The sequence below is a fragment of the Odocoileus virginianus genome, chromosome 33 (assembly GCF_023699985.2).
Source record: "Odocoileus virginianus isolate 20LAN1187 ecotype Illinois chromosome 33, Ovbor_1.2, whole genome shotgun sequence".
Lineage (NCBI taxonomy): Eukaryota > Metazoa > Chordata > Mammalia > Artiodactyla > Cervidae > Odocoileus > Odocoileus virginianus.
In genome coordinates, this window is record NC_069706.1 from 7,268,452 (window position 1) to 7,293,176 (window position 24,725).

Genomic DNA, 24,725 nt, shown 5'->3' on the forward strand with positions numbered 1-24,725 from the left:
CCAATAGCTGAGGTGACTCACAGCTGGGAGCTGAAAAACAAGGTCTTCAACCATCCTTTCCAAGACATTTCCCACTGGGAGTCAAATTATGTCCCCCGCCCCCCGCTCAAAAATATGTTCAAGTCCTAACCCCAAACCTGTGAATGTGACCTTATTTGTTAATAGGGTCTTTGAAGGGTGAGCAAGTAATTAAGAGGTCACACTGAATTTCATTGTTGTTGTTTAGTTGCTCAGTCCTGTCTGACTCTTTGTGACCCCATGGATGGTAGACCGCCAGACTCCTCTATCCATGGGATTCTCCAGGCAAGAATACTGGAGTGGGTTGCCATTTCCTTCTCCAGGGGATTGTCCCAATCCAGAGACTGAACCCATGTCTCCTGCACTGACAGGTGGGTTCTTTGCCACTGAGCCACCAGGGAAGCCCCCTAATGAATTAGGAGGCCCTGATCCAACAACTGGTGTCCTCAGAAGAAAGGATGTAGAATAGACACATGGGGAATATGGCCATGTGAAGATGGAAGAAACCGTGTGATTGCATCTGCAAGTCAGGGGTCACCAGGAGTCACCAGAAGCTGGGAGAGAGGCAAGAAAGGCATTATGGACTGAATGTGTCCCCGCCAGATTCATATGTGGAAGTTCTAACCCCCAACGTGGCTGTATTGGGAGATGGGGCCTCTAAGGAGGAAATTAAGGTTAAATGAGATCATAAGGATTGGGCCTTGATTTCATAGGATTATTGTCCTTATAAGAAGAGACAGCAGGACTTCCCCAGTGGTCCAGTGGTTAAGACTTCACCTTCCAAGGCAGGGGGTTTTGGGTTCGATCCTCGGTTGGGGAGCTAAGATGACACATGCCTTGTGGCCAAAAACCCCAAACATAACACAGATAAAAATGGTCCACATCAAAAAAAAAAAACAGAAGAAGAGAGACACCAGAGAGCTTTCCCCCTTTCTCTCTCCTCACACACTCAGAGAAAAAGTCATGTGAGGACACAACGAACAGGTTGCTGTCTGCAACCCAAGGGGAGATTCCTCACCAGAACCGAGCCATACTGACATCTTCGTCTTGGACTTCTGGCCTCCAGAGCTGTTAGAAAACAGATTTCTTTTGTTTAAGCCACTCAGTCTATGCTATTTTGTTCCGGCAGTTCAAGCTAACACAGATGATTCTTCCCGAAAGACTTCAGGGAGAACTCAGCCCTACTGACACCTTGATTTTGGACTTCTGGCCTCCAGGACTGTGAAAAAATAAATGCATTTTGTTTTAAGCCACTAAATTTGTGAAAACTTGTTACAGCACCCATAAATATTAATACATTTCCATTTGCAGGACCTGGCTGGATGGTGAACAATCAATCAAGCTGAACCTATTCACCAAAGGGTCTCACCTGCCCCCTTAAGGTGTCTGGCATGTTTACCGCCTGAATGAACTACAGACAATATAAGAAATAATATAGTAGAACTTCATACAATGCAGGGGTTTGGGGGAACCAATCTTCCACACAATCAAAAATTCAAATATAACTTTACAGTCTGCTGATTGAAACAACCATGGATTGTGTCATGCCACAGTACTTATTAAGTGAAAAAAAATGTTATAAGTTGATGTGTGATGCACAGTTCAAACCCATGTTGTTCAAGGATCAACTGTAATAGTCTAAAAGTACTGTGGCTATATCTTGAGTGCTCACAACGTGCCAAGGATGATGCTAACTGCTTTACAAGCATCATCCAATTTCTCCCTTGCAGATATGGACAAATTCAATATGAGTTGCTGATGAAAACTAGCAGCTGCTCCTGCCTCCAAGGCACTCACAACCTGGTGGGGGAGTCACAAGCACTCTGAAGGGGAGAGCGGAGGGGACTGGACAGGCCCAGAAACTCATCAACACGAACCGGAGGAGGAGGAATCAGGGAAGTCTCTCTGAAAGAGGTGACCCACAAGCAGGGTTGCCGCTCTGCCATAACTTAGTGTAGGGCCCTCAGGGCAGATCTCTTTTGGGCTTCAAGAATGAGGAAGGGACAAAGTATCAGGGGCCAAGGTCTTCCCAGCTTCCTGCTTAAGAAAGGGTCCCAATAACTGCTCTATAACACTTCCCCTTACATTCCACTGCCTTAATCCCATTGGTTTAACCCATGACTTCACTCTACTGCAAGGGAGGCTGGGAAATAGTTTTTAATTTAGAGGACTTTCCTGGTGGTGCTAGTGGTTAAGACTCCACACTTCCAGGGACCTATGCAGGGGGCATAGGTTCAATCCCTGGTTGGGGGACTAAGGTCCCACATGCAGCCTGGCGTGGCCAAAAAAAAAGGATGAGAAGAAAAAAATAACACACAAAAAAACTGACGGAGAGGCATGTGCCCAGCAAAATATTATACAACTATGGGAAAAGATGAGAATGGATACTGTCCATGCCTCGGGGCACAAAGGTTAACAGGGTCCAGATAGAAAAGTTTGAACTTGACCCTGAGGATTGTTAGGAATCCTGCAATGATGGGACTTCCCTCAACATCACAGTGAGGGACCCAGACCCCCAGCAGCTCTCCAGCTCCCTAACACATCCCATCCCTCTTTCTTTCTCTCTTTGGTTCGACAAATTGAACTTTCTGAGCAGCTCCAATGTGCCAGGAGTGCCTGGGTGGGGAGAAATGGTTATTTTAAACAGGATGGTCAATCGCTGAGAAGAGGATGCCTGATCACAAGCCCAAAGGAGGTGAGGGAATGGGGCAGGGCAGATGTTCTGAGGAGATGTACCCTCAGTGAGCAGAACAGTCAGTGCAAAGCACTTGAAAGGGAACAAGACTGATCAGGGTGGCTGGAAGGGAGCAGAGTTGGGTGTGAGATGGGAAATGGATGACTGCGAGAATCCTGGCCTCCCTTCCTGCCCAAGGTAGGGGCCTCCAGGGGTTTGAACAGAAGACAGATATGATCTGACTTTTGTTTTTAGAAGATGACTCTGCCTGCTTTGGGGGCTTCCTGGTGGCTCAGGTGGTAAAGAATCCACTTGCAATGCAGGAGACCCGGGTTCAATCCCTCAGTTGGGAAGATCCCCTGGAGAAGGGAACGGCAAGCCACTCCAGTTTTCTTGCTTGGAGAATCCCCATGGACAGAGGAGTCTGGAGGGCTACCCAGTCCATGGGGTCACAGAGAGTGGAACATGACCGAGTGGCTAACACTTCTAATCTCTGCCTGCTCTATTCTCACAAGTTTTTAAATAAAACAATTCCAGAGGTGTCTACACCATCTTCCTCAGTGACCTTCTAGCACCCAGACAGTCCCTGAGAACCCAAACAACACTAGAACGAGGTCCCAAGATGCACAGACAACTCTCTGTGTACTGTCCCAGGGAGTTCAGGAAACAATCTGTTTCCCTTGAGAATATTTATTTATGTTGCTCAGTCACCCCATTGATGCCGCGCCCAGTTTTATCCATAAAACTTATGTTAATGCTCTGTAAGTGAAGTAAAAGTGTTACTTGCTCAGTCGTGTCCAACTCTTTGCAACCCCATGGACTGTAGTCCGCCAGGCTCCTCTCTCCCTGGGATTTCCCAAGCAAGAATACTGGGGTGGGTTGCCATGCCCTTTTTCAGGAGACCTTCCCCACCCAGGGATGGAACCCAGGTCTCCTGAATTGCAGGCAGACTCTTTACCATCTGAGACACAGGGGAAGCCTATGAATTACGCATGTGTGCACTCTTTACATCTGCAGTCCTATGTGCTTGGAAATTTACTCGATGTACAATGGCTGTATCAGATTTCATTTCCTACTAAATGCCAATTAACATGGAGGTTCTTAATTCACCTGATGTTGGAGACTTGATGAGTGGATGAATGAATGAAATGAGTACCAGCTATTATATTAATGGGTACTAAGAGCAAGATGACACCACACTTATGGCAGAAAGCGAAGAAGAACTAAGGAGCCTCTTGATCAAAGTGAAAGAGGAGAGTGAAAAAGTTGGCTTAAAACTCAACATTCAGAAAACTAAGATCATGGCATCTCGTCCCATCACCTCATGGCAAATAGATGGGGAAACAATAGAAACAGTGAGAGACTTCATTTTGGGGGGGGCTCCAAAATCATTGCAGATGGTGACTGCATCCATGAAATTAAAAGATGCTTGCTCCTTGGAAGAAAAGTTATGACCAACCTAGACAGCATATTAAAAAGCAGAGACATTACTTTGCCAACAAAGGTCTGTCTAGTCAAAGCTATGATTTTTCCAGTAGTCATGTATGGATGTGAGAGTTGGGCTAGCTGAGCGCCGAAGAATTGATGCTTTTGAACTGTGGTGTTGGGGAAAACTCTTCAGTGTCCCTTGGACTGCAAGGATATCTAACCAGTCCATCCTAAAGGAAATCAGTCCTGAATATTCATTGGAAGGACTGATGCTGAAGCTGAAACTCCAATACTTTGGCCACCTGATGTGAAGAACTGACTTATTTGAAAAGACGCTGATGCTGGCAAAGATCGAAGGTGAGAGGAGAAGGGGACGACAGAGAATGAGATGGTTGGATGGCATCACAGACTCAATGGACATGAGTTTGGGTAAACTCCGGGAGTTGGTGATGGACAGGGAGGCCTGGCGTGCTGCAGTCCATGGGGTCGCAAAGAGTTGGACACGACTGAGTGACTGAACTGAACTGAACAGCAGGATAACAATAATTAACAAATACCTAGCATAGGTTTCTTGCCTAGAGAATCCTGCTGACTGAGGAGCCTGGTGGGCTGCCATCTATGGGGTCGCACAGAGTCGGACACGACTGAAGCGACTTAGCATGCATGCTTGCACTGGAGAAGAAAATGGCAACCCACTCCAGTATTCTTGCCTGGAGAATCTCAGGGACAGAGGAGCCTGGTGGGCTGCGGTCTATGGGGTCGCACAGAGTCGGACACAACTGTAGCGACTTAGCAGCAGTTCTAGGTTAACAGCGAGGCTCTAGAGCCGTATTCTCCGGTTCGAATCCAAGCCTCACCACTTAGCTGGGTGACCTTGAGCGAGTTATGTCACGGCTCCCTCACTCGCATCCAACCCAGGCCAGCCACCATCTCGCCAAACCCGGGCAGGTGACAGCAAACCTGTGCAGGCGAGAAACGAGCTTCTTCCGGGCTGCCCCTGACAGCAACACTGGCGCCCAAGCGCGATTCGGCTGGTGGGCGTGGCCACGAAGCGACGCAAGGAAATCGTACGCGCCGAGGGTGGGGCCGCGCCTGCGCAGGCCGCCCCGCCATGGCGGCCGCCTGAGCGCAGTGGTGAGAAGCTCTGGGGGCACTTCGGGTTGCGGCAGGCGGCGGGTAAGCCCTTTGGAGGAGCGGCGGCAAGGGGAACGATGCAGGTGGCCTTCCGGCACCGAATCTGGCCTTGAAGCGCGAGCTCCCACACGGACTTGAAGCCTAAGCCACTCAGCCTCAGTTTCCCTAAGCGAGGATGTTGGGGGGAGGAGTCCCTGCCTGCCTGTGGGTTTCCGTCTGGGGTCCAAGCAGCCCCCTGGGTTTCGGATTAGGAAGGGACGACGATGCCCGAGCTGTGACTCCTGGTTGAGAGGGCATGCGTAGCCCGCCGGCTGGAGTCCTCAGACGCGGCGTGACAGAGGGAACGAAGAGCCCTAACGACCAAGGACCGTGGAGCCCCTGACTCTGACCCGCGCCGTGACCGGGGCCAAGTCTCAGCTCCCCAGCCCTGGGCCTCGGCTCCGGAATCGCGCCCAGTTCCCGGTCGTTGATGACTAGGTGACACCTGGCAGAGAGAGAGCCTGGGAGGCAGGCAGGTGTTCCAACCCCCCAGATCCCGGCAAACTGCTTTTAGCGGGCACCCTTGACAGGGTTAGGATGACAGCGTCGGCGTCTGGCCCCCATAGCCTAGAAGAACCAAGGACACTTGTCAGCAACTCCTGTGAGATGAATCTGCAGCACGAAGGAGGGGGCGGAGGTCCTATCTGCAGTTGGGGTGTCCTTTCCCACCTCCCCAGTCAGGAGAGGGGACTGAAGCCCATCCAACCCCAGTATTCACAGACCAAGACCATGAGTCAGCTGTTCCTAAGTAGAGATACTGACTATTGCCTTTTCCCATCTTCCAGCACATCCTTTAATAATTATTCTTATCAATGCTATAATGATGAAAGTGAAAGTGAGAGTCACTCAGTCCTGTCTTAACTCTTTGCAACCCCGTGGACTGTAGCCCCGCCAGGTTCCTCTGTCCTTGTATTTCTTCAGGCAAGAATACTGGAGTGGGTAGCCATTCCCTTCTCTAGGGGATCTTCCTGACCCAGGGATCAAACCCTCTCTCTTGCCTCTCCTGCACTGGCAGGCAGGTTCTTTACCAGCTGAGGCACCGGGGAAGTTGAGCACTTACTATGTCTTGAACTCTGAAAGTGATCATTGTCTCGTTTAATGCTCATGTAGACCCTGAGACGGGTCCAAGGTGCCCCCGTAATTCCCAGAGATCTGGTTCTAGGAAAAGCCCCTTAAAGGGAATCCCCTTTACCTAGTACTTCATTGTAGGGTGTGTTTCCTGGTAGGCCAGGGCAGGTTGGTTTTCAAAATAGAAATTTCAAGGAATCTAGATCGTACCACCTGAAAGTGCCCAATCTTGTCTGATCTCAGAAGCTAAGCAGGGTTGGGTCTGTTTGGCACTTGGACGGGAGAAATTTCAACTGCAGGTTAAAGGAGCTTATTTTTTTGTCTATATTTAAAAGTATTGATGTATAAGTGCAGTGTTACATCTTTTAGTCCTCAGGGAGCCAAATTTGCCTTTAAAATGATTGGTCATGGTTGGCCTACACTGTGTTTAGAGTGGATCCTCTTCATGGATCCATCCTAATTTTTCCAGTCCTCATTGTTTGAGGGCTTTTGCCTGTGAGGCAACAACCCTCCCCTCCCACCCACCCCCAGCATTTCTCCTCCATCACTTTCTACACCATGAAATCTTGCATCCATTTATCAGATTCACAGCTTCACCTCACAACCCACTAACTTTGTGCAGGTTTATCGTGTCAGATACAAAAGCCAGCGTGGAGTAACTCTTTTACAGTAAACGTTTGTGTTGGTACTTTTGCTTCCCCGTGGCAAGTGCTTAAATGTAGGAACTCCAGTTATGTGGACTCAGATTATAGACCGTGGTGGCTTATGACGATCCCATTTTCCAATTGAAGGAATGGAGGCCCAAGAGGTTTCATGATATTCGTGGGGCACACTGCTAGTGCACACATCTACCCAGACAGGAGTAGTTCCTGTTAGGGGATCAGGGATTGTGGCAGGTTTGTGTCAAACACCTGAAACCAACCCCATGTCAAGAAAATTTTGGGGTTTATTTACAATTGCTGTGTACCAAGGACTCTGCTCAGTGCATGACACACACCCTCCACATCCTGCTGCCCTCAACCCCGCAAGCTGAGAATGTAGCTGAAGAAACTGGTCCAGAGAGGTGAAGTGATTTTCTCAGGGTCACAGTGAGGAGCTTGGAGACAAGCTTTAACACCTGCTCTGCCCAGCATCACAGCCCTAGGCTCTGTCCACATGCTGCTGCTCTTTGATGCTTTTTGATGAGGTGGAACATTTGATGGAGGAAGAGCCTTCCTGTTTTTGTGTCTTTTTTTTTTTTTTTTTGGCCATGCCTAATGGCGTGTGGGATCTTAGTTCCCTGACCGGGGATCAAACTCACCCCCTTCATTAGAAGTGCAGAGTCTTAACCTCTGGACTGCCAGGGAAGTCCCAAGCCTTTCTGTTTTGTTTTGTTTTTCCCACATTTTAGAAAAGTTTATTTTTGTGTGTGTATGTTGGTTTCTGCCAAACATCAACATGAATCAGCCACAAGTGTACTTATGTCCCCTCCCTCTTGAAGCTCCCTCCCACCTTCCTCCCCACCCCACTCCTCTAAGTTGTTCCCGAGCCCCAGTTTGAGTTCCCTGCATCATACAGCAGATTCCCATTGGCTGTCTGTTTTACATATGGTAATATAAGTTTCCATGTTAGCTCTCTATACATCCCACCCTCTCCTTCCTCCCCTCCCCACCCTCCCCGTGTCCATAAGTCTGTTCTCTATGTCTGTGTCTCCATTGCTGCCCTGCAAATAATTTCATCTCTACCATCTTTCTAGATTCCATATATATGCATTAGCATATAATATTTTTTTTTCCTGACTTACTTCACTGTGTAATAGGCTCTAGGTTCATCCACCTCATTAGAACTGACTCAAATGTGTTCATTTTTATGGCTGAGTAGTATTCCATTGTATATATGTACCACAACTTCTTTATCCATTCATCTGTCGTTGGACATCTAGGTTACCTGCATGTTCTAGCTATTGTAAATAGTGCTGCAGTGAACATTGGGGTACGTGTGTCTTTTTCAGTTTTGGTTTCCTAAGGGTATATGCCTAGGAGTGGGATTGCTGGATCATATGGTGGTTTTATTTCTAGTTTTTTAAGGAATCTCCATACTGTCTTCCATAGTCCAAGCCTTCCTGTTTTTAGCCACTTTGCCTCCAGCATGGTTTTCCAAATTTTAGTTGTTGGGTCACCTTCATAATTCTTCAAAACCTATATATCACCTGTACAAAGTTTCCTTTAGTTGATTTTGCTTTAAATCCACTCACTTTTTTTAAAGTTTAAAAAGAAGATTTTAAAACAAATGATATGTGGGCAGCTGGAGTCAATTTCTGGGAAGAGAGACGATTATAGGGAAAAAACTACTCAATGTGACGTGTAAATTGTGATTAAATACTGTTTTAAGAAAAACTAGCGGCCAGAGACAAATTGGGTGACTAATGGAGAAAACTGACCATGAACTGGGTTTTAAATGATATAAAGGAATTGTTAGCTATCTTAGGTCTGCTAATGGTCTTTTGGTTATGCAGGAGCATGTTCTTACGAGACAGACAGATGCTGAAGAATTATAGAGTTAAAATGTCATGATGTCTGGAAGGTGCTCAGTTCAGGGGAGAAAAAAAAACCTAGATAGATGGATCACGTACGACAGTGTGCATGATCATTGAATCTAAGCAGTGGGTATATGGCTGTTCATTACACTGTGCCCTCAATTTGCTAGTATTTGAAATTCTTCATAACAAAAAGGTTGGAAAAAATAAAAAGGGTAGGAAAACTGTTTTCAGTGTAAATGGAAATTTGGATCCCTTGCCACATATAAAAGGTTACTTACTATGAAAGTCAACACAGTGCTAAACAGAGTAACAGCTCTGTTTATTATCTCAGCAGGGCTCTGAAACGTTTACCTGCAGGATTACGAGAGGACTGAAAAGAGAAGCCTTTTTTCCAGGGTGACCTGGAACGCTCTGCCCCCAGGGTGGGTCACTCACACCGCTCCCCCCAGGACCTGCTGTCTGAGGACTTGCTCTCGCCCCTCAGGTGCTGCCGTCCATGGTCACCAGCTCCCGCGCCCGCCATGGACGAGATCACCTTCAGAAGTGACACTGTGCTGTCAGACGTCCACCTGTACACCCCGAACCAGCGGCGCCTCATGGTGCGGCTGAACGGCATGGGGCAGCCGGGTAAGCTACCGCAGCCCAGGAGCCCACTGTGTTTTCTGCATTCTCACAGAAAGGATGGGGAGGACTGGCTTGTCTGACTTAACCCTCGCAGCACTTCTTAGGAGCCCCTGTCTCACAGGGCAAGCCACCTCCCCACCCTTCCCCGAGCCCCTGCCATGTGCCAGGCCGGATGCGATGCTGGGAAAGTGGAGGGGATGGGCTGAACTCTGCCCTCGGGGAATCCACAGACCAGTCGGGGAGACGTGGCCCTCTCCCAGGCTGACTCCTCCCACCAGGGCCCCCTGGTTTCTTCCCACACACCCTCCCCAACTCCTCTAGCCCAAGGGATCTTTTCTTTCTTTCTTTTTAATATTTATTTTTATTTAATCATTTTACTGCACCAGTCTAAGTTGCAGCACACAGGATCTTTGCTCTTCTCTGCTGCATGCGGGACCTAGTTCCCTGACCAGGGATCGAACCAGGACCCTCTGCACTCATAGTGCAGAATCTTAGCTGCTGGATCACCAAGGAAGTGCCCCAGGGGATCTTATGAAAAATGCAGATCACACCACTGCCCAGATTCAGACCCTCCAGTGGCTTCCCGTGCTCTCAGAACGAAACCAGAGTCCTCACCTTGGCCTTTGAGGCTCAGCCTGGCCCCTGCCCAAGTGTCCACACCTCTCTCGCCTGCCATCAATGCCCAGCAGCCACTTCTGGGTCCTTTCTGTCCCTCACACCAGGCACACACCTTCCTCTCTGAGCACCTTTGCGCCTGCTCTTCACTCTGCCCAGAACATTCTCCCCTCCCGGGACCTCCCTGGCCACCCTCCCCAGCTCCTGTCACCCTGTGCTTGCTTATTTTTCTGTCGTGATTAGTTACTCTCCCTTTCCCTCCTGTCCCCGTTTGGATTCCAGGATTCAGGAAACTGGTTCAGAACAGATGAGCTACTTGGCCCAGGGGGTCAGACAGCAGGGGCACAGAGGACTGGCCCGGGACTGTCCACTCAAGTCCTGGCACCCCCTACCTCCAGCCTGGCACCGTACTCTTACTGAAACTTGTCCCGGTGACTCTCTGGGCCCCAGGTGGTGAGGACCTCGGCATCCGTGTCCCAGCCTCCAGACCTCAAGGCAGGACAGTGTGGCAAGGAGGGCAGTGGCCCAGGGGTCGGGGAGACTGGATTTGGATCCTGCCTCAGCCACACCCACAGCTGTGTAACCTTGGTCAGCTCACTTAACTTTTGAGCCTCAGTTTCCACGTCTGTAAAATGGAGCAACACTGTTGTGTTCATGGCTGCTGTGAGGAGTAAATGAGAGCACGTGAGCTGAGTGCCTGCAGTGTAGGTCAGAACGTGGCTGCTCTGAGACCACAGTTTCACAGCCGAATCGCACGGGCCTTTTCTGCTGCCGTCACGATGTCTGCACCTGGCCCTTTTCTTTTCCACTGTGGTTTATTATGTGACAGTGAACATCGTTCCCTCTGCTATGCGGTAGGACCTTATCTGCCTCCCCGCCTCTCCCCACCCCACCCAGCCTTTAAAATTCTTTCCAGGTGGAAATTGAGGAAAGGAAATAGGAAAGGAGACAGTGTAGAAATACTCTGTATGTTTCGCTTTCAGTCTTCCTGTCCCAGTTCAAGCTTCTGTGGGACCGAGACTCTCAGACTGACTCAGGGGCCGAGGGTAGCGATCACACAGAGGGGACCCCTCCCGCCGGCACTGTCTGCAGCCACGTGGGGGCCTCCCTCCAGGCGGGGGCCGACACCACCACCCCAGAAGGGTTGGCAGCTCAGCTGGACGAGGACGGGGACTTGGACGTCGTAAGAAGACCCCGGGCTGCCTCTGCCTCCGAGCCACCAGGGCCTCCGAGAGACAAGGTACATCCCATGATCCTAACGCAGGAGGAAGACGACATCCTGGAAGACGAAGCCCCAGAGAGCAGCCCCTACAACGTCATCAAAATAGGTAAATAAAGGGCTGCTCACCTGCCACCAGGGCAGCACCACGGTGGGTCAGGGCACACGGCCCCCTGAGCGCTGGCCGGTCCAGGCATCGCAGGGCGGGCTGGGTCAGCGGAACCTGAGCACGGACACTGGAGCCTGCCGGGGAGCGTGCCAAAACGTGGTCAGATCCCCCTCCTCCTCCAGACTCCTCACTGGCTCCCGCTGCCCTCAGGACACAGCCCGCGAGCTCCGCTTCGCTCGGCCCACCTCCCCAGCCTCGGTTCCCACACCGCCCACCCTCTTAGCTTCCATGCGCTTCCTCACCTGCTCACCTCTGCTGGAGCGAATCTCCGTCCCGGAGGGCCTGCCCCGCCGCTGCTTCCCTGGCTGACACGTTCCCGGTTGTTGTAGTGCGAGTCCCAGCTCGGCAGTCAGCTGTTCCAGAAGCCTTGCCGCTGCCACCTGCCTCAGCATCCTGAGCCCACACGGCTGCCCGGCTGTGGGTCGGGGTTGTCGCTGGAAGACTGGGCCAGCGGGGGTGGGCAGCAGGGAGCCCTGGCAGATTCCAGAGCTGGATCGGGGCAGAGGAAGACAGAGAGGGAAGTAGGTCCATAGTCAACCTGGAGGAGCAAGTGGGCCAGTCAGATGGCCCGGGGGGTGGGAGCTAGAAGCTGGGGGCGCGGGGCGGGAGGGGGTCTCAGCAGGCCCTCAGGCAGGGCCCAGAACATCCACACCTGCCCGGGGTCAGGGCAGAGGGCATTGGCGGAGCAGGGATTTTGATCTCCGGAAATGCCAGGGGTGGAAAGCAGCCAGGGCAGGAAGTAAGCCAGCAGTGACGAGGCACCTGTTGTGTTGTGATGTCCATCTTCATCACCTCAGTGGTCTTCACAGGCCCTCTAGGGCGTGGTTCAGATGAGGACGTGACAGGCTCAAGGCTGTGCAGTTTGGGGCCAGTGAGGGAGGTTCTGAACCCATGCGGACCGTCTCCGGCCACCCCTGCCCCTCTCATCTGCAGGGAGGAGCTCTGATTTGAATCTGTTCATTGAGATCTAGAATCCAGGTGGTGCCTGAGGTCCCAGGTAAAGGCCTCCCTCAATACTGGCCCAGGTCAGGGGCATGGGGTCCACTGGACTGTCTCAAAAACCCTAACAGAACAGCCACTCTGATTGGTAGCAGCCTGGTCAGCGGCCCAGCACACAGTGACCAAGTGCCTGCTGCTCCTCGGCCAGCTGGTTCTAGATCACCGGCGGGGCCCCTTCTCTGTTTCCTGTGGATTGTCTCTAGTCCCTGTGGCCCTCCCAGGGATGAGTATTCCCATTTCCCAGAGGAGGGAGCTGAGGCTCAGAGAGGTTGAGGAACTTGCCCACGTCACTCAGCTAGTCAGTGCAGAGCCTTGACTCTCACCGGCGGTGTCGTACCTCACCGGCTCTGTCTGCCCACGTCGTGTGACCAGAACATTGGAAAGTTCTGTTGTCAAAAATCTTAACGCTTACTCGTGGACCAGCCAGGAATTCACAGACACAAGGTTTCAAGTAAATTATGAGCATTTCCCCCATTTTATAGATAAAGAACTGAAACCCAAAGAGAACACAGAAGAGGCAGGGCTGGAACTTGGGCTGTCGGATCTCAAGTCACTTGCCTTTTCCATTGGTCTGAGACTCACACCAGTACTTTAACCTCAGAGCTCAGTCTCCTTTTCTGTGAAATGAGTGTAACCTCCCCTGGTTGTAAGGAACAGAGGGAGCTGGCCCACATAGAGCTTAGTACAGTGCCTGGCACATAGTAGGTGCTCAATAAACATGAGTTGCCGTCAGCTTCATTCCTGGGGACCAATCTGAGTGCGCAGGAGGGAGGTAGCTGAGGAGGAGAGTCTGGGTTCCCACAGGCCTGGAGGCTGTCCTGACGGGCCGGTCACCCCTCAGACACTTGAGACTATTTGCCTCATCCCCTTTGCTAACCCTGGGGTTTCTCATGGGGCTTCCCGGGTGGCTCGGAGGTAAAGAATCTGCCTGCCAATGCAGGAGGCTTGGGTTTGATCCCTGGATCAGGAAGATACCCTGGAGGAGGAAATGGCAACCCACTTCAGTATTCTTGCCCGGAAAATCCCATGGACAGAGGAGCCTGGAGGGCTACAGTTCATGGGGTCACAAAGATTTGGATGCAACTGAGCTACTGAGCACACATGAAAGTTCCTCAGGCTGGGCTTTTATGCTCTTACGAGGCCACTGGGATTGTTTAAGTGTAAACTGGCTTTCCCATGAGGCACCCTTGACCCTGGTTAGGGAGGCCTTTGAGCCCACAAATGAGACGATATTATTTCTGCATCTTGTGAAGGAGCAACTCATGGCTCTGGTGCTGAGGTTGGTGACTCATGCCACCAGCCAGACCTGTGACTGAGCCTGGGTCACCCTCAGGTCTGTGAGCTCAGTCCACGTTCTCGCTCAAGGGAAGCCAGGCACCCCTTAAATGCAGCCAGAGGCAAAACTTCAGTCCACGGGACCTCTGGGAAAAAAGACCAGGCTCAGACTACCGAGATCCCTGTGGGAGGGTGCCCCCAGCTAGGCCATGCAGAGTGGAAGGAGGCAAAGAAAGATGGGATGAGGCCCCTCTGCAGGGGGACCCGAGTCACGGCGGGGACAGTGGGCCAGGGACAGTGCAGGGGCCGCAGAGACTGGGGAGGAGGTGCGATGCGGTCTTTGGACTAAAGGTCCAAGGCAGCTGGAGAAGAGAGCCCCCCGGGAAGGCCTCTTCTCACACACACTCGCCCCTTCAGCCTTGCTGTTTCTTCTCCCAGCCCTGCTCCCTGCTCCTGGCTTGGCGTGAGCTGGGGTTTGATGTGAGCCAGGCTGCCCTGCTGTGCGTGTGTCCTGGTGTTTGATTTGCTGGCCGTCACCATCTCACTTAAAGATGTGAGAGCCGGTTCTTTAACAGGAAAAATGTTTTCCGTCACTCTTCTTGACCTCATAGTTCTGTGCTCCATCCCAACGCCACTAACCGGCACTAGATTGTGTCCTGTGTTTGAAAACACTTCAAGTGGAGTGTGGGGTGTGTGTTGGTGGTTAAGTTGGGCCGAGTCCTCTTGTGACCGGAGTGTCCCGGCCGCAGTCTGGACTTGAGTCCAGGCTTCAGTGATCTGAAGGAAAGGAGTACTCCTCCTGCCCTGGAGGCTAGCGGACTGCCGCGTGACCTGTTTTGCTGCTGCTGTTTAGAACGCCAGCCTCCAGCCCCTGTCCCACCATGTCGGCCACCTCCCCCGCACCCCGTCGCTGTCCTGTCCATCCCTGTTTTCACGGTCGCCCTTTCTCTCTTGGTTTCCACCCTGTCCAGAGCACACCATGGCCACCCCCCTGGAGGATGTTGGCAAGCAGGTGGGTAGGTCCCATCCTCTCCCCGCGACCCTGCAGGGTCTCTTGAGAGCCTTAGGTCACCCGCCGTTCCTGCCCCCTCTCCCCTCCAGGTGTGGCGGGGTGCCCTGCTCCTGGCAGACTACATCCTGTTCCAGCGAGACCTCTTCCAGGGTCGCACGGTGCTGGAACTCGGGGCGGGCACCGGGCTGGCCAGCATCATCGCAGCCACCGTGGCACAGACCGTGTATTGTACAGGTAATGCCCCGCCATCACAGGCTACGGGAGAGCTTTTTCTTCACAAAGGGTGTGCTGACTGGATAAAAGAGGGAGGGAGACTGGGAATCCGACCTTGGCAGCTCTTGATTCTGCCCTTCTCCCTGGCTGGTTTTCTCCACCCTCTGTGTTTTCCCAGCGACTCCAGCAGGTTCAGGACCAGCAGCTTGGCTGGTACCTCTGCTCACACCCCCTCAAGAAAGTAACCATCTCAGAAATCAGGAAGAATGTACCTCTAATAAGGCTTAAAGATGGGCTTCCCAGGTGGCACTGGTGGTAAAGAATCCACCTGTCAATGCAGGAGACATAAGAGACACAGGTTCAATCCCTGGGTCAGGAAGATCCCCTGGAGGAAGGACTGGCAACCCACTCCAGTATTCTTGCCTGGAGAATCCCATGGGCAGAGGAGCCTGGCGGGCTACAGTTGCAGAGTTGGCTATGACTGAAGTGACTTAGTAAAGGCTTCAGTTCAGTCGCTCAGTCGTGTCCAACTCTTTGCGATCCCATGAACAGCACGCCAGGCCTGCCTGTCCTTCACCAACTCCCGGAGCTTACCCAAACTCATGTTCATTGAGTCCGTGATACCATCCAACCATCTCATCCTCTGTCGTCCCCTTCTCCTGCCTTCAATCTTTCCCAGCATCAAGGTCTTTTCAAATGAGTCAGTTCTTCACATTCAGGTGGCCAAAGTATTGGAGTTTCAGTTTCAGCGTCACTCCTTCCAATGAACACCCAGGACTGATCTCCTTTAGGATGGACTGGTTGGATCTCCTTGCAGTCCAAGGGACTCTCAAGAGTCTCCTGCAACACCACAGGCTTAAAGACAGTTTATTAAAGACAGTTTATTATTTTTTTCCTGATTATAGAAATCTTGCCTACTCTCTTGGACAATTTGTAGAACAGCAAATAAATTTCCTCATAATTTCACAATCCCCAGATAGTGTCAACAGTGTGCAGGTAACTGCATGCCAGACATGGGAAACCTGGGGTGAATGAAACACATCAAGTCGCTGTATGCGGGAAGCTTCAGAGTCTATTTTTTAATAATTTTTTAAATTATTTTTTACAATCTTTTCCTTTGTGTGTACATGCTCCCAAATAACTTAGATCAAACTACATATATTCGGTGCCTTATCCTGTCAAAAATGTCAGAAAATAGGAAGCACATTTTCCATTGTCATTAAGTTATTGGTAAATAACTTAATGGCTGATTCATGTCAATGTATGGCCAAAACCACTACAATATTGTAAAGTAATTATCCTCCAATTAAAATAAATAAATTAATTTTTAAAAATTAACTTTTAATGATCAAGCAGTATTTCATCCCTTTTCTCTTTCTCTCTTTTTTTTTTTAAACCATTCTCCTGTTGCTGGACATTTTGGCTGTTTTCATGTGGTATGGTTTGGTTTTGATTTGTTTTGTTTTTTGTTTTTCTTTTGCACTGCAACCAATACCTTTGTGCCTCTTCAGTTGATGATCCTTAAACCAGATTCCTGGAAGTGAGTGGGACCTTTCTTAAGCTTTTGATGTTAGTGTGTTAGTCACTCAGTCGTGTCCAACTCTGCCACCCCATGGACTATAGGCTTCTACTCCAGGCTCCGCTGTCCATGGAATTCTCCAGACAAGAATACTGGAGTGGGTTGCCGTGCCTTCTTCCAGGGGATCTTCCCAACCCAGGGAACAAACCTGGGTCTCCTGCATTGCAGGCAGAGTCTTTACCATCTGAGCCACCAGGGAAGCCTGTACTTACTTGTTAATGTACTTAATGATTGCTTTTTAAAAGCTTTATTTTGAAATAGTATTAGATTCACCCAGAAGTTGCCAGAACAGCACAGAAAGTGCCGTGCACCCTCCCCCCAACTCCTCCCATGATGACATCAGGGGTCACAGCCGCAAACTGACACAGGGCAGTACCTCCAGCTACACTCCAGACTTGACCGGGGTGCTTCCTCGGGGACAGTCTCCCAGTTTGTAAGAAAGTAGGATCTCAGCAGGCGATTATTATTAATGTTGTTCTTTTTTAAATCTTTAATAGCCGCTAGGCAGAAAGTGGTGTCTGCTGACACGCTTTGTGTTTCACCAGATTCTTAGTTTATGTTTCCATGGCGCCCGTCTTTTGCATCTGAGCTGAGAAAGGGGAAGCCTGGGAGGCAGGCGTCCTGCTCAGATACCCTGTGTCAGCCGCTGGTCAGGAGTCTGCAGCAAGGCCACTCTGTGGCTCCTGGACAGTTGGTGTAAATGGCCAGTGAACTTCACAGAGTCAGGCCACCAAGCAGCACCCAAGGGCTGTGCTCACGCCTGGAGCCTGACACCAGCATCTCATCTGTTAGTGTTTATCTTCCCCTTGAGACCGCGTGCCTGCAGGCAGCATATTACAGTTAGTAAGGCCTTTTCGTGAGCGCCAGCACCTGCAAGCTCACAGCGACCCCAGACAGCCTGTCAGCATCCCCTCTTTCCAAACGGGAGGGGCTGAGGTCAGGAGGCTGGCCCACAGTCACCCGGGGAGCCCCCTCAGGGCCAACTGAGGGATGAAGGGCAGAGGCAGCCCCAGGCTCCGGGTCTCCCACCCCCACTCAGCCAGCACTGCCCCTCTCGAATCTGCTTGGCACATTAGAATCCAACACGAGATCTTCTGACAAAAATACCATAAAGGCTTAAAAACTGCTGACCCAGCCCTGTGCTGCCAGGAACATCCCTCAGTGTTCTGTTCCCAGAGCCCCAGCAGCAGGGACAGGGCTTCCCGCCACCCCCACTCCTACCACCCCCGGGCTCTGCATGGTCCCTGGGTAGAGACAGTGGGCCAGTCCCAGGGAGGTCTGGGGGTGGGGGGACGGCGGGGGGTGCTCCATGGTCAAGGAAAGCCATTCACAAGGCTTCCCGTGCACTCCACATGCTTGCTCTCCTGATTGAAAAGTTAATTTTGGCAAAGCACCGCCCTGGCCCCCTTCCAGGGCTCACTGAGCTACAGCTCAGTTCTACTCAAGTGGCAGGAACCCCTGCCTGGTCAGAGCAGCAGGCGGGTGGGGAGATGCGATGGTGGCGACAGTGAGTCAAACCCCGGGGCGTGGCTGTCAGCCCGCCTGACGCTGCTCTGTCCCCACCAGTCACATCCAGATGCCCTCCTGGCTCATCCATCTTTGGTGGCGTCAAAGAGCGAGCCTCGATTTGGAGTCAGAGATGCTTGGGTGCAGACTTTCCTGATGGTCTAAGGATCCGCTAAGGATCCTGCCAGTGCCGGGGACACGGGTTTGATCCCTGGTCTGGGAAGATCCCACGTGGCGCAGAGCAGCTAAGCCCCGGGCAGCACAGCTACTGAGCCCGTGCTCTAGAGGTACTTGGGTTCTACTCCCAGCCCTGGCTCCACCCAACCACATGACTCGGCCCCGGCCACTTCGTCTGTGACAGGACCGTGAGGCCAGCTCAGGGTCGTTAGAAAGGTCAAGGGTGGACTCGGGAAGCACATGCATGTTTCATGAGCTCTGAAGATGCTGGGAGCTCTCATTCCTCCTCTCTGGAATGCAGAGTCTGCCCACGAGGACAATTTTCTCTAAGGAAGAGATCGTGAGAAGGAGCCTTAAGGTGAACATACTTCATTTTGGCATGAAACACGCAGGAGGAACGTCGGTTTCCATTTTGCACGTCTCTGCCGCCGGGCCGTGGGCAGAGTTCTGCAGGCGGGAGCACGGAGGTGAAGGGCCGGTGCTTCATGGCTGCTCTCTGTCTCCCCAGATGTCGGTGCAGACCTCTTGGCCATGTGCCAGCGAAACATCGCCCTCAACAGCCACCTGCTCGCCTCTGGAGGTGAGGCCTGCTGGGTCCCCGCCCGGGAAGGGGGCTCCTCTGTCTGGCAGGTGGTCCAGACACCCAGAACCGGGGCACCGGGCGGCAGTTTCCCCCCAGACAGGAGGGAGCAGACATCCTGGCCTCGTGGCCCTGCAGCTGTGTGATGGCTCTGTCCTTCCTCCTCTCTGCCCACGCCTCCACTGCGCCCACCTCCGCCCTCTCCTCCCCGCAGGCCATGGGGCCTCCGCCAGGTCTCCCCAGCTCCTTGTCTGACCGCTTCCCTCCCCTCTGAGCATCTTCCAGGGGCAGAGTCTAAGCTCCTCCTCTGGCTCCTGCCCCCTTTCCTGACAGCTGCACCATCCAGCCCTGTGCCCAGAGAGCCACAGACTCACCTCACATGCCCTTCCTTCGGCCCGGGGTGCCCCCTGCCCCATCGGCCTGACCACCCAAAAGAGGATGCTGCTGATGGAGGCGCCGCCTGTGCACACCCCTCCCTCACACAGCCAGGGGCATTTCCCAGACTCGGACAGGGTCAGCCGGTCCCACAGGCTTCAGACCCTTCCGAGATTGCCCTTTGTTCTTGGAGCAGAGACCCAGCTTGTTTGGTCATCTGGATCCTGTGCAGTCTGGTCTCTGCCCATTGGCAGTCCCTACCCTACCTCCACTCCAGACATCCTGGCCTGGCTGGAGACTTGGTCTGGAAGCATGTCCTTTTCATATCAGCATCTGCTGCCCACTGGTCTCCTGGGACAGGGACGTGCCTCATAAGACTGCTCCCTGGGCCAGCACCAGGCCTGACGCTTAACATGAAAAGCATGGGATGGGGGACTTCCCTGATGGTCCAGTGGCTACTATTCCATGCTTCCACTGCTTGGGGCCCCAAATTCAGTCCTCGGTCAGGAAACCAAAATACCACAAGCCACACAACATGACCAAAAAAAAAAAAAAATAGTGGGACGGGTGGCCCGTGAGGTGAAGTGTGAGGCTCGCCTTCCCTCACTGTGCTGAGTTTGGGGAGCTGCGCTTGCATCTGTTTTGCAGGCGGTGTGGTCAAGGTCAAGGAGCTGGACTGGCTGAGAGACAACCTCTGCACGGGTGCGTGGCCGCCTCGCTCGGGTCCCTGTTCCTTCCTGCGGGGCTCCTCGGGCCGCCTCGAGGCCGTGCGCCCTGTGGCCTCGGCTGACCAGCCGGGCCCTGTGTCCACTGGCCGATGAGCGACAGCTGCCCTCCGTGCTGCCCATGCCAGGCGTCCCACGCTCGTCCTGTCGTTCGGACTCACCGCATCACTGTCCCATCTGTCCTGTAGTCCCTGGGTTGCGCGGGAAGACGGGTGCTCAGAGAGGTTCAGTGCTTGCCCAGGGCCACAGGTACTGGCCGGGCAAGGTGTGAACCCAAGCCTGTGGGACTCCAGGGCTGAGACCATTTGCCTGCAGGAGTCGGCTCGGGGTTCAGGGTCCGCTGGGCGGGGGAGATTGCTAAATTTTGCTTTTTAAGTTTCTTGTACAGACTAATTCACACTCACACCCTTGCTCTTTTTCTTGGTACAAGAACTTTTCCTGCCAGACGTGGGGTGAGGAAAACCATTGTTGCGTGCGCCCAGTGCACTTGAGGTCCCTCGGTCCCCCTGACAGTCCTGTGAGGGAAGCCTGTCAGGCCCATCCTAGCATGAGCACCGCAGCCCAGAGAGGTGAAGCGCTTTTCTCAGGTCACACAGCAAGTCCACGGGGCCAGGAGTGCCGAGGACGGAGGGGCAGCCCCTGTTCTGTTCAGGCTGCCGGCCGAGGCAGCAGGTCCGGCCCCTCGTGGCTGAGGCAGGCCCGGCAGAAGCTCCTGCTGGGATTCAGGGCTGCCTGGTGGTGCCCACTGTGCCCCCTCACCCGCCCCGGCTTCTTCTCCTAAAGCTTACTGCAGTCCAGTGAGAACTGGTGGCCCGCAGAGCAAGGGCTGAGCCCATGGTGTGCTTCCGCTTCCACAGACCCCGAGGCCCCCTTCAGCTGGTCCGAGGAGGACATCTCCCACCTGTACGGCAACACCACCATCCTGCTGGCGGCCGAAGGTGAGGGCGCCTCTGCCTCACCACACGTGGTCCTCGGGGGGTGGTCCTCAGGGCTGGCCTCCCGCGCCACGGCTCCTGCTGCTTTCCTTCTGAGCTGCGACTGATCACGTCCATACAGGTTCCGTCCCGGGGTCCTTGGGATCCGCTAAGGGATCCTCCTCCCTGACGTTTGCCTGTTTTCTTCCCCTCAGTGTTTTATGATGACGACCTAACTGATGCTGTGTTTAAAACCCTCTCCCGACTGGCCCACAAGCTCAAGAACGCCTGCACCGCCATCCTCTCGGTGGAGAAGAGGTGAGCTCCGCGCGGGCCAGGCCACCCTCGCCTGCCATATGCGTCCATCCGTGTCGTCCTTGTCCCTTCCTCATCCAGCGCCTGCTGTCCCTGACACACACAGCCTCGTGTGACCCCCACTCAGCAGCATGTGTACAGGCGCCGCCGCCCCCATCACACAGCCACGGGGAGGAGGCTGAGACTTCAGGGGGCTGGAGCTCTGGGGACCCGTCCAGGCCCCGCTGGGCAGTGGCCACCCCGGAGCCCAGATGCATGGCCGCAGCGTTCACCAAGGCTCTCCCTGTCTGTGCCCCGTGCCCCTGTCCTCCCCGATTGCACTCACAGCCCCTTCAGGGCGCTTCCCCCAGGAGGTCCCGAGATGCTAGGGCTCCCTTTGCGGGAGTGACCCTCACGGTAGACGCAGCGCGGGGCCGGCTACACACATTTTCCTCTAATTCATAAGCTAGCCCACAGCTCTCCTGAAGGCAGTTTAGAATCGATAGCAAAAATCAAACCCGAGCAGACTGACCGACCCAGCAGCTCAGCTTCTAGAACCGGCCCTGTGGCAGCGATCTCGGGCGGGCACAGAGCCATCCAGTCGGGCACGGCTGCTCCGGCAGCTTTTACACAATGAGGCCCAGGACGCCCACCTGCTTGGTCCCCGGGACCTGTGGCACCTCGTGGACCTGATCACTTGGTTTGAACTTGACACCTGCCCCTCCCCTCTGAGCCCCGTCCTGCGGGGGTGAGTGGAGGTGGTCACTGACCCTCCTCCAAGGCTTCCTGCTCAGCACGCGGAGGCGCTCGCTTAAAGTCCGGAGGACGGGAGGGACCGAAAGCCCCGGGGGTGATGGCCGCACTCTCTCTGGTTTTGCATAGGCTGAACTTCACGCTGAGGCACCTGGACGTCACGTGCGAGGCCTACGACCACTTCCGCACGTGGCTGCGGCGGCTGGAGGGGCTGGCTGGCGGGCGCCTGCGCTTCGCGGTGGAGCCGGTGGACGCCTCGTTCCCGCAGCTCCTGGTGTACGACCGCATCCAGCAGCTGGTAGGTGCACACGCCGGCGCCGGGCTGCCGGCTCTGGGCGAGGCCGCGGGCCGCAGGCGCAGGAGGCGATGAGCCAGCGTCCTGGTTGGGCCCGGCCCGAGCTCTAGCGGCTCATCGCTGCGCTGGGCCCTCCTGGTCTGGCGCAATGAATGGTCACCCGGCTTTAGGGCACGTCCTTTCCACGCGGGCAGTGCGGACTCCGGGGGAAGCCGGCAGGCGGGGAGGGGGCGTTTGGTTGGGCCGACGGCCACTCTTCACTGTGAAAGTGTATGGCCTCGCCGGCTGTGGGGGGTGGGTCTGATGGCCCTGGGCCCTTCTAACTGGCAGGCGGGGTCCTCTCATGTGGGCCTCTGAGCGGTCACCCTGATGACAGGCGCCAGGTGCTGGCTGCCCCCCAGCCCAGGCAAGGTGAATTCCCAGGAAATGGCAGCAGTGTGTGCTCGGTCGCTCAGTCGTGTCCGACTCTGTGTGACCCCATGGACTGTAGCCCACCAGGCTTCTCTGTCCTTGGGATTCTCCAGGCCAGAGTCCTGCAGTGGGTAGCCTTTCCCTTCTCCAGCGGATCTTCCTGACCCAGGGATCGAACCCAGGTCTCCCACACAGGAGGCGGATTCTTTACCAGGGAAGCCAGGGTTAACCCTACAGGCACATCACTTCCTATTTCAGTTTTAAAACCAGCACTGGGGGGAAATTTGGGAAGTCTAAAATCCCCTTTAAAATTCCTTAAAATGCCCAGGAGCTGAATTCATAGAAGTCCCAAGGGCTTTCGTTCCCTCGGCCCCTTGTCTGCAGCCGCCCTTTCTCTGGGCCTATGGAGACCAGGCCTGGCTCCCCCTCGTTCTGTCCCACCAGCAAGCGCAGCGCTGGGCGCGCTGCTCCCAGAAGCAGGAGCTGTGTGACCTGCTGCCATCCTCGTCCCTTAGACCACGGGGCAGCCTCAGCCTCTCAGATCCGTGCCAGGACTCAGCACGCAGCTCCTCCACGGAAGAGCCCGAGCCGTCAGAGGGCCCGCCTGTTCTCCAAGTAGCTTCCACGCTGCCCAGTGTTCACCTCTTGTTGGGGCTTCTCTTTTGTCAATTTACACCCCTTTGTGAAACTAAAGTCTTGTTTGCTCACCTGGGAATCCGTCCCTCCGTTTGCTGCAGGAACTCTGGAAGATCTTTGTGGAACCAATAACAGAGCCCATCGTGTCTGTAGACACAGCTTCTCGACCGTTCTCGTGACATTTCTAATAAAATTGAAAGCTCACAAAGTCATGTGCTTGAGAATTTTATCATTGACTTTTTATCATTTAAAAAATATGGTAAATGGATCTTCTCTGACCCAATATGGTTTTAACTCTTCATAACCAAAATCAGGGGTGTTTGGAGCAGACGTAAAAGCTACTCCTCTGGTCCCCCAGGCTGCCCAGGGTCCAGCCTCCCCAGCCAGCTGCCTCGTGGGCGTTTTCCTTCCTCAGCCTGGGCTGGTCCCCCCTCCCTTCTCTCCACCGTGTGTCACCGGCACTGGTGTCTGTCTGTCTGTCTGGTCTTTAACCCGCTTCCCTGGGCCTCACCTCCGCTCCTCCCACCACCTCTCTCCCTCCTTCTCTCTCCTGCTTTCCAGTTCGAGTCCTACCGTCCGTCCCTGTGCTCCCCTCCCCGCACCCCCTCGATGCTCCTGCACGCTTTACCCTGCTCCCCAGGGTGAGCACAGCCCCACCCCAGTGCCCCTCCTGCTCCAGCCCAGCCACCCCTGCCCACGTCGCCGCCCCCCAAGCACAGGTCCCATTTCTATCCTGACACACTGGGCCAGGCTTCTCCAATCTCAATTCATTTTCTTTTCCCAACCACTCTACTCTAGTAAGTCAGCAGCCTGGTTAGACCCATTTAATGGTTAAGAAGACTAAGGCTTTTGAATGGGAAAAGTCTCCATGAAGTCAGGGACATGTTTGTCTCACACACCAATCCATTCCTGACGTCTGACCCTGGCCCAGAGCAGGGGCTCAGTACATTTTATGGAATTAATTGTTTGGAGGAATTGTCACTTAGAGTGGTGTTTTTCAGTTGTGGGTGCTCTTGCTTTCAGGGGCATTTGGCTAAGTTTGGAAACATTTTGGGTTGTCACACCTCGGGGAGATGGGTGCCCCCAGCCAAGGAGGCTGCTCAACATCCCATACCGCAGGACAGCCCCCACAGCAAAGAACAATCTAGCCCGAAAATGGTAGTGGTGCCGAGGCAGAGAAACCGTGACCTGGAAGAAGAGGATCAGCTACTTTAGGAAAGAAAATAGGCCTCGGTTGAACCTGCCGTGAAGGCAATGCAGGAGAATGAGTCCCAGCCTTTCCCACCAGGAGTGGAAGGAGATGTACACGCACCATCTTTAAATCTTACAAAGACCTTGAGAGGCAGAAGGATCCCTATTTTAAATGTGAGAAATCTGGAGTTCAGAGAGGTTAAGCAACCTGCCCACGACCACACAACTACCATGTGGCGGAGTCAGGCTCCCAGCCCAGGCCTGTGCTCTCCGCGCATCCCCAT

The 24,725-nt window shown here is 53.6% G+C and overlaps 1 protein-coding gene across 1 annotated transcript; it reads left to right on the top strand.

Moving 5' to 3' along the window:
• Window positions 1-5,214: 5,214 nt before the first annotated feature.
• METTL22 (methyltransferase 22, Kin17 lysine) lies at window positions 5,215-23,458 on the top strand. Its single transcript, XM_020882073.2, has 11 exons — window positions 5,215-5,296; window positions 9,364-9,506; window positions 11,102-11,446; window positions 14,752-14,792; window positions 14,882-15,026; window positions 18,776-18,847; window positions 19,871-19,924; window positions 20,805-20,885; window positions 21,077-21,179; window positions 22,038-22,206; window positions 23,352-23,458. The coding sequence occupies exons 2-11, from the start codon at window positions 9,401-9,403 to the stop codon at window positions 23,427-23,429; spliced, it is 1,194 nt and encodes a 397-aa protein (XP_020737732.2). The 5' UTR covers window positions 5,215-5,296; window positions 9,364-9,400; the 3' UTR covers window positions 23,430-23,458.
• Window positions 23,459-24,725: the final 1,267 nt, after the last annotated feature.

Coding starts and splice junctions, on each gene's coding strand:
- METTL22 (XM_020882073.2), top strand. CDS start 9,401: ATGGACGAGATCACCTTCAGAAGTGACACTGTGCTGTCAGACGTCCAC. Junction 11,447..14,751: donor CTACAACGTCATCAAAATAG/GTAAATAAAGGG, acceptor CACCCTGTCCAG/AGCACACCATGGCCACCCCC. Junction 14,793..14,881: donor TGGAGGATGTTGGCAAGCAG/GTGGGTAGGTCC, acceptor TCTCCCCTCCAG/GTGTGGCGGGGTGCCCTGCT.